General features: G+C 41.4%; 1 protein-coding gene across 7 annotated transcripts in view; it reads right to left on the bottom strand.

Annotated features, from left to right (window-relative positions):
- Nucleotides 1-555: 555 nt before the first annotated feature.
- The window catches only part of SYTL2 (synaptotagmin like 2), an 84,665-nt gene continuing 76,590 nt past the window's right edge, over nucleotides 556-8,630 (bottom strand). For all 7 annotated transcript variants that reach the window (XM_059721981.1, XM_019488277.2, XM_006267505.4 and 4 more), the window contains 5 exons: nucleotides 8,354-8,524; nucleotides 6,231-6,309; nucleotides 3,805-3,904; nucleotides 2,392-2,597; nucleotides 556-1,928 (listed from right to left, as the gene is read on the bottom strand). In XM_059721981.1, the coding sequence (XP_059577964.1) occupies nucleotides 1,783-1,928; nucleotides 2,392-2,597; nucleotides 3,805-3,904; nucleotides 6,231-6,309; nucleotides 8,354-8,524 (702 nt within the window). In that variant the 3' untranslated portion in view covers nucleotides 556-1,782. The remainder of the gene's footprint in view (nucleotides 1,929-2,391; nucleotides 2,598-3,804; nucleotides 3,905-6,230; nucleotides 6,310-8,353; nucleotides 8,525-8,630) is intronic.

The raw sequence follows: 8,630 nt of genomic DNA, 5'->3' as shown, positions 1-8,630 counted from the left end.
AATTATGCGTATACATTTCTCAGTGCAGAAGTTTCTTTCTTTATATGTATATAAAAAGGCATTTTAAAAAGCAGGCAATTACTATGCCTTTATTTTCCTAAAATACCCTTAATTGGAAAGTTAGTAGGAAGTAGTATAGCCATGACTCCATGCTGGCACTTTTGGGGGAAAAAAATTGTCACTCAAAAATTCCATAAATCCAGAATTGGCAACCTATGGCCCCTGGGCCAGATTCAGCCATAAAGCATTTTCATGTGGCCTGCAGACAAGAGGCTTTGGCGGTGGGAGCATTCAACAGCAGTCACTTTTCCCTGCTGCCACAGAAAAAAAGCAACAGTAGCAGCTGGGTCCTTATGTGGGACTTAACTGGGTCATTTTGGCCTGCAACTTTAAAAGGCCATAAATTAATTCCATTTCCATTAAAAACAGCAAAACAAAAAACCCAGACATCCCAATCCCATACCTGCCCATTCCCCTCTCCCTCCTCATATGTAATTTAATAAAGAGAGTTACCAGATTCTAGCCCTACATAGTAACAACAACTATACACACAGATATAACACGTGCATTTATTTTGAGGACTGTAGCTTACAATACAATATGAAAATTGCATAGATTTATAAGATGTAAATATAAGATCATGTGTATTGTTTAATTAAACATTTATTCCCAGCACAATGTAGCTTTAACAGGCTGCTTTTAGTTAAAAGCCCAGGTTTGTTGTTCTTGCCCCAGTTATACGTTCAGCTTTCTTATATTACATTCCTATAGACCTGAGACGGTTGCTTCCTGTTGCATATGCTGTAGGTTTGTTTAAGCCAAGAACATCTCAATCCCTGCTGTGTCATAATGGCACTGAAGTACAAACAAAGTGCTTCACACACCTACAAGGCAAATCAGTCTTCGGTGCAGGCAATGAACATTTTTCTTAAATAAATATTCAATTTTTCAATAATAAAACCAGCAATATAACCAATGAGGAAAAAAAAAAGATTCTTCAGAGTAACATTTGAACAAAGTACATTAGAAGTCATCATTTTCATTCAGTCTCCCCAATTTAGAGATTCGTTTAAGACTAATAACATTTGTAACACACAAAGGCAAACCCTTTTCAGGACACTGATTCTTCGTACTCTGCAACCCTTTGTTCCCACTGACTTGAGCTTGAGTTGAGGGTACCAAGTGTCCTACCAGAATGAGACCAAAACCACTACTTCACAGAAGGCTTCTAATCAATTTAGAAACTTTCGCCATGCCCTGGAAATTTAAAACAGATAGAATTCCTTTTATGAACTATGGCTGTTACACCCTTTGCTAAGAAAACTTGAATGATGCATTAACCCACAGTAGCCAATATAACGAGGTACTGTCCATTTATCAGACCGCTAACAATGCCCCGCAAATGACACTGGAAAGAGCTGGAAAGGGTCAGATTTTTGGTTTTAGTCTTCTGGCAATTTAAACTTACTGAACGAAGCACCAACAGTTTTTAGGTATTCCATTCAACTCTAAAACACACCACTGGTACCTATGCTGTCATTCTGTTCGACCATTCTTTGTTCTTTTCACTCATTTTCAGTGAGAAAATAATGAAAGGCCTTCATGTGAAAAAAAAAATTCTGCAGGCATTTGGCAGCACAAATGAAGAACAAGACAAAACAGCTGTCTAAAGATCTGCCACAGTATACTGTTCTATGAAGTCCACCAAGTTTCTAGCTTTATTTTATTCCTTCCCCACAACTTTCAAGATCTGTTTTGGCCATTATCAGTTACAAAGTCCTCCTATTCTGTCAGCTTTGCTATCATGAGCATCCTGAGTGGTAGCGTATCTTCTACCCATGTGTTTGGAGACTTCATCATTCTGTCCCATAGGGCAGCTTCATCCAGAGTAGAATCCATCCAATCAACTTCTGTTCCGTAACTTTTACCTAGAATATTTAAACATTTTTAAAGCACTTGTTTTTCCCCACAAATACTCTCCTCACACTTAGAGCAGAGACAATCTTCTAGAGCTGAGCAAAATCAATCCAGCAATCCTGTTCCTCATTATATCTCTGAATTCTCGTGTTAGTCTATTATATTGTTTGTAAACTCATTTTGTTAGGATTCCTAACAGTAGAGAAAGTAAGCCAAAATTTTCAAATCTGAGTTCCTGAAGTAGTGGACTATTTTTTAGCCATGACAAAACCTGTAGATGATCAGCACCTCTGAGAATGGAAAGTAATGCAGTTAGGCTCATGCTTCCCAACACAGCTTGACCACTTCTGTCCTTATGGAGCCATGTAGTCAGTAAAATATCTGCAGGTCTGTTCAGTGATATTTTGCAAGATCAAGATTGTATTTTATAAATTAGGGATGGACAAAAAAATAAATAAATCAAAAAATCAGTACCTGTTCCAAGACCTATCCTGAGACCTCCCAGAAAGTGATTGACTAGTTTGTTGTGATCCCAGACCGTGAGTTCTACACAGGCTTCTTTCAGATCTTCAGGCCTAAAGCCATCATAAACCATGGTGTGGTTGAACACTGGGTTGGTAGTTTTTGCCACTGATCTCGTTTTCTGGCGGCTTTTTCTACTAGTGTCTGGAAGAATGGTACTTTAGAAAGAAAAGAAATGTGACATTTAGACACTGGGCCTCATGCTCTTGTATGCAATAACATAGGTATTCATTAACATCTTTTGTAAGAATATACTATGGGGTACCTAAGAAAAGGCTGTGGCCTAAAAGAGAAGAAAAAAAACAAAAGAGAGCTCAGTAGCACAATGAGTGGGGTGAGAAAGCACCAGCTTTGAGAGGGTAACAGAATCCTGCCCCCATAGATTCAGAGACTGAAAGGCTGGAAGGGATCTCAGAAGACCACCGGTCCAGCCCCCTGCACCAAGCAGGAAAGACAACTGGGGGTCAGGCGACCCCAGCAAGGTGACTGTCTAGTCTCCTCTTGAAGATATCCACGGTAGGTGATGCACCACCTCTGGAGGGAGCTTATTCCACAGTCAGGACACCCTGACTGTGAAGGAGTTTTTCCTAATGTTGAGCCTGAATCGGTCTTCCAGGATTTTGTGGCCATTAGAAGACCCACTCTACACTGGTCATCATCACACCACCCTCCTCCCAACCCCGGGTGCTGAATGAGTACACACTGCCTCTGAGAGAGCGTACGTGCCTGCACTCTCCCACACGGATGCAATTTACCCATCCTCATGCTTCAGAAGACAGCCGATGGACTTGCAGGCTGTTCTGCCTAGCCAGGGAGTCAGGGGGACAGAATGAAAGATTGGAAGTCAAAAGGGAAACTCCAGAGGCAGTGTGCTTGACAAATATTGACAAAAGACTGGCTTTAAAGATTTATGGCAGTGATTCCACGCCATGACAGCCTTTTAAGGGTGCAGTGTCATATTAGCATCATTATGTGTGTGGACACCTACATGCAGTTCACAAGATAACACAAAGAAATTTCAAACAGGAATTCACAGCATCAAAAGCAGTCTGACCTTTCTGAGTTTTTTGCAACAGAAGAATTTATTTAGTATTTATCTAGTATCTATCTATTTAGAATTTCTCTAGTATTTATTGTAGTAAAAAAAAAAAACAAGTGAAAGCTAAAAGCTGGTATTTTCCAAAGGGTGTCTTGAGTCTAAAAAAGGTTGAGAACCACTGGTTTATGGGATTGTAGAGATAGGACCCAGGAAGGTACCAACATATTCTTCATATAAATTAAGAGGAAATCAATCAGAAAGGCCCAGAAAGATACTAGATTACAAAAGAAAAGAAAAAAGGGTTTGTTACCAACACGTCCTGTTACCATTTAACAAAAGAGTTGAGCCTGTTGCCCCTCAGAAGAGGGAGGTCGTTGCATCCCTTCACCCAGATATGAACCTCTCCTGTGGGCGAGGTCTTCTTTCCTTTTAAAAGGGACAAGTAGGAGACATTTTGACATTCCCTTCCTTCAGAAATTCAAGTCTTTAGCAACAGCTGCTTTGCACATTTATAAATAAAAAGCAGTAGCAAAAGGAAGGGAGAAAGCAAGGGAAGATCGCACTAAATTTACTTCAAATTTAGTTTCTTCACAATCATAGCAACTGGAAGTACGCCTCCTCTGATCTGCGCACCAAAAACTGAGGAAAGCAGAACTGTCAGTTGTGACAGGCATGCTTCCTGGTTGTTGCAGTTGGACAAGGTTGCTGTACACTTCCTTGCGTGGTCTAGCCTGCCACGCTCCGCCCCAGTGTTGAACTTGGCTGTATGTCAATGGCGAGAGTGAAGCAATTCCTGTCTTTTACTGCTTTCCTTTTCCTTTGTGGAGAGCGACACTGAGAAACAGTAACATTTACTTTTCTGCCTCACTTCTTGCTCCTTTGGCTTCTTCCCCTCACAATGTGATCTGGTTTTAGAACTTTTCCGTCAAAAAACATTCCTTGGCCCTACTTTCCTCTCCCACTACCTGCCCATCTCCTTTTTGTTTATGAATCATGAAGCACGGTTTGCAATTGTTGCTTGAAGTTCCTTTTGTCCAGTCTCATCCTAGACTTCTCCCATCTCCTGTCTTCACCTTGCACTCCCCTGAAGCTACTCTTCTGCAGTGACCTCTTCCAACCAAAAGTAAGAATCAGCGGACCATCAGCCACCTTCTAGAAATCTTGTGCTCCCGTGGGCTTTTTGACAGTCCTTCCCTGCCTCTACCTTTCCTAGTGCTCCTTCACTCTGTTGCTTAGAGAATCTTCCTCATTTTCACCACCCCCGGCCCACCTTTGCTGTGGGTGTGCTAAAGGAGTCTTTCCTTAGTTCCATTCCCTTTGCTCTCTACCGGTAATCTCTGGATAAACGTATTTGCACACACAAAAATCGAGCAATATGCATGACTTGCAGATCTATCTTGTTGCTGCGGAGCTGTCCCTTCTATCCAAACTAAAATCTCAGCCTGGCTCTGACATCTATTTATGAATCTCATCCTGATTATTACAGGAGCCTTTTCTCTGTCCTGAACAAATGCATTCTTGCCCAATTCGTATCTTTTCAGAATGCAAAGGTAGTTTTTCTCAGCTTATCCAGCTCTTTGCACTCCTCTACCAATAACAGTGTCTCTAACAGAGACTAACAGTCTTTACTTTTAAGGTCCTTCGCAGCCTACCCTGCATCAAAATCAACTCAGTTCCAACTCACCCATGCTATCAGCCCCTAGCACCCACTTACATTCTCTGAGTTTGCTTCTGAGTTTGCTTCTCACCCTTGGAAGCAGTGTGAGAAGCAAAATTAACAACTCTATGAAAAACTGCAAAACTAAGTTACCTTTCAAACACTCTTGTGCCACGAAACCACCTTGGCAACTATTAGGCCACTGGTATGCCAAGCTCCCAGCCTTTCATGCAGACCAATGCTATGTTTAAGTTTCCTTGAGTCTCCCCGTTTGCCCACGTCTAACATGTCTTCTACTTAACTTAGTATCAAAAAGCTCAGGTCATTTGTTGTTTACATGGAGCCCAGCAGAACAGGGACCTGGTCTAGAGCTAGGGCTCCTCATGCTATATTAATGCACACAATTAATAACATGCTTATTTTACATACACATTAGCATTCTTGGGGCCAAAATTTCAGGTAGGCAAACATACCTGCATGTATTTACTGACAGCTAATGCTCACTGTGCGCATACACGATTTCTAGGTACATGAGTGATGGGAATTTAAATATTAATACATTCCAGTTCAGGAAGGTTCTGCTATTCTTCTGTCTCCCTGCACAACTTACCTCACAGATGGTGCGAAAAAGGGATGAATTTGTTCTTATTTAATTAAACCCCTTTCCTGCCAGCCAACTATTAACTGTGAGAGAACTAGCAACCTACAGAACATTTTGCTACAGTAAGCCATGCTCAAACCAGTAACTACTCTTGCCCACACGCAATGCTGCTCAAGTTCAGTGGACTACTACTATTCATTTAGCAAGTGGGTATTTTGCCCCCACAGCTAACTGCCACTGCACTAATTAAAGCAGAGAAGAGGAATCTCATTCCATGTGATCTGTTAAGTGTATAATCTTGTTTGAGTAACAGCTATTCCTTCTTTCCCTCCTCTGTTAATAAAAACAATATCAGCAGCCTCAAGTTCAAAACCAGCTTTACCTTGTTGTTTAGAAATATATTTTTTTTGTATTAAAGTGTTGAACTTGACAAAATAAAAGGCTTTAAAACCAACTCCCCTCCCAAACCTGCACATGAAAAAAGGAGCACATACCCCCAACAGGTTCTGGGACATACTGGAGGGCTACTTTCATCTCTCCTCTGTTTTCTAGTTTGAGAGCTGCTGTTGGAGTCTGAAAGTAAGAAAACTCAAACTGTTCAGAATCTCGTGTAATATGATACCCCCTTTCATAACATCTCGCACATGAAATGAATGTGAAATGAACACGATTTGTGAAATGAAAAGCCAGCACATTTGAGTGTCCTTCAGTGCACAGCAAAAAATGGCACTTTACATGCTGCATATGGATATCAGTTACAATTTACCAGTACAAAATCTTTCAGAGCAAGTAGTACAGGAAGAAAGCATTTTACTGAAGTATTACAGCATGAAGCAGAGCTTCACTGCTATGAACCTGCATTCTCTAGTCCAGGGGTGGGCAACTATTTCAGGCAGAGGGCCACTTACTGAGTTTTGTCAGACCATCAAAGGCCACATGACAGGCAGCCTGGGGCAGATAAATATGAATTTTCTAAAATTTTTAGGGGCCCCGCGGGCCAGGTAGAATGGCCTGGCAGGCCGCATCTGGCCCGCGGGCCGCATTTTGCCCACCCCTGCTCTAAGTCCCTCCCGTCTTCCTCACTGTGCAGGAAAAGGACGGAGTTTGAAATAAGGTATGGTAAATGGGTTAAACCTAAGACAGGTGCGTCAAACACAGCCAGATCCAGCACACAGAGCCTCTTTATCTGGCCTGCTAAGCTCCCTGAAGTTGGGGGTCATGGCCAGCTGTAGAATGGGGTCAGCAGTTATGGGACCTCTCTCACTGGCACCAAAACCCTTCCTGTCGCTGGCACACCCACTGACTTGCTGGCCATGACAGCCACCCGTACGCCTCCATGTCTACTCACATGAGGATCCCAATGGTCTAGATCTGGCCTGGGGCTCCAGTTGAGTTTGACACCCTTGCCTTAGACCAAAGGCAGGTGCCTCCTTTCCAACTATATTAATAAAACTATAGGGAGAATGGTACGTTGCCTTCAAAACATTTTCTATTCTTTTCCCCTTCAGGTGTTGCATCTAAAGTAAGAATATATGATCTCTCAAGCATGGATCTTGTCTCGGATCTGTTAAGGAGCACTGAACCTACCTTTGGTTACCACCAAAATAACGTATCTAGTTTCATTCAATAGTGATATGACTCTTTGTGGCTGTAGGGGGCAGGAAGAACTATCAATACAGGGAAAAAAACCAACTAACTGTCTGAAATTGCAACAGTGGAAATTTAGGTTGGATATGGGGAAGAACTTTCTCAGTATGAGGGTAGTTAAGCATTGCCTAGAGGAGTTTGAAATCTCCATCCTTGGGAGCTTTTAAGAATAAGTTAAACATTTGTCTGGAATGGCTGAGTCAGGGCTGATCCTACCCTGAGCTGGAGATTCCTTTCTTTCCATCCCCATTTCTCTATTGTCTAACACACCTCAACCATGTTGAAAACATAATTAAGGAGATACAATATTTGTTACCATACTTTCTTAGGACTACTTTAATTTGAAAATGACTCATTTAGCTTTAAGTTAAGTAACAAAAGAATTGCTTAAAAAAGTAAATCCAAACTGATACCTGGGTACTTTAAAAAAAATGGCTTATTTTAAGTTTTGATTGAACAGACTCAAGCAGCCTCTAAACCAAATTTTGGGTATCCATAGCACCTTTGGAACTGGTTCAACAAAACAGCCTTTTTAGCTAAACCACTCAAACTTCCTAGTACAGACATACCATTAGATCACACAGGAAATCATTTTAATACGGAATCTACATAGATTAGCTGTATGTGCAGCAGGATACAACTGATGAACTGTGCCCCCATTTGTGCTGGGTAGCATACACAGCACAACATTTATGAAAATAAATTTGGGTTCTCATTCCCTGGGCTGGTAGACACTTTCTGCTTCTCTTCAGAGGCATCTGACTGGGCAGACACTCACTAGAAAACCTGAAGGTCCCAATGCCTGTCTGGAAGAAGGACCACCTATAATTACACCACCACCAACTGGACTGGGTAGAGAGGGTGAAAAGGGAAAGGCTCCAAGTCTAGACAAATGGAAGCCTATGCTTACAAGTTACATAGGCCCACATACATATTAGTTCATATATATATAAAAAATATAAGAACTTACCCTTGGTTTAAGTGGGAACCAGTTCATCTGCTTCTTCATTCTGTCATTCCAGTCCCACGTTCCCAAATCCACCTCCACCTCACCCAGGAAACTATTGCGTCCAAATATATCGTTGTGCCAGACAGAGAGATTTAGTATTTGGTTCTTTAAGAGGTCCTTGTCAATTTTATACTGCAGAGTGAAACAACAAAATTGGAGTTTAAATAAACCAATAATTACCCCCAGAGTCTGGAAACAATGAAACTGGAAAAAATCCAGTTGTACTAAGACATTTTTC

Source organism: Alligator mississippiensis, chromosome 1 (genome assembly GCF_030867095.1).
Source record: "Alligator mississippiensis isolate rAllMis1 chromosome 1, rAllMis1, whole genome shotgun sequence".
Classification (NCBI taxonomy): Eukaryota; Metazoa; Chordata; order Crocodylia; family Alligatoridae; genus Alligator; species Alligator mississippiensis.
Note: the sequence above shows the minus strand (reverse complement) of the source record. Positions and strands in the feature narration are given on the sequence as shown.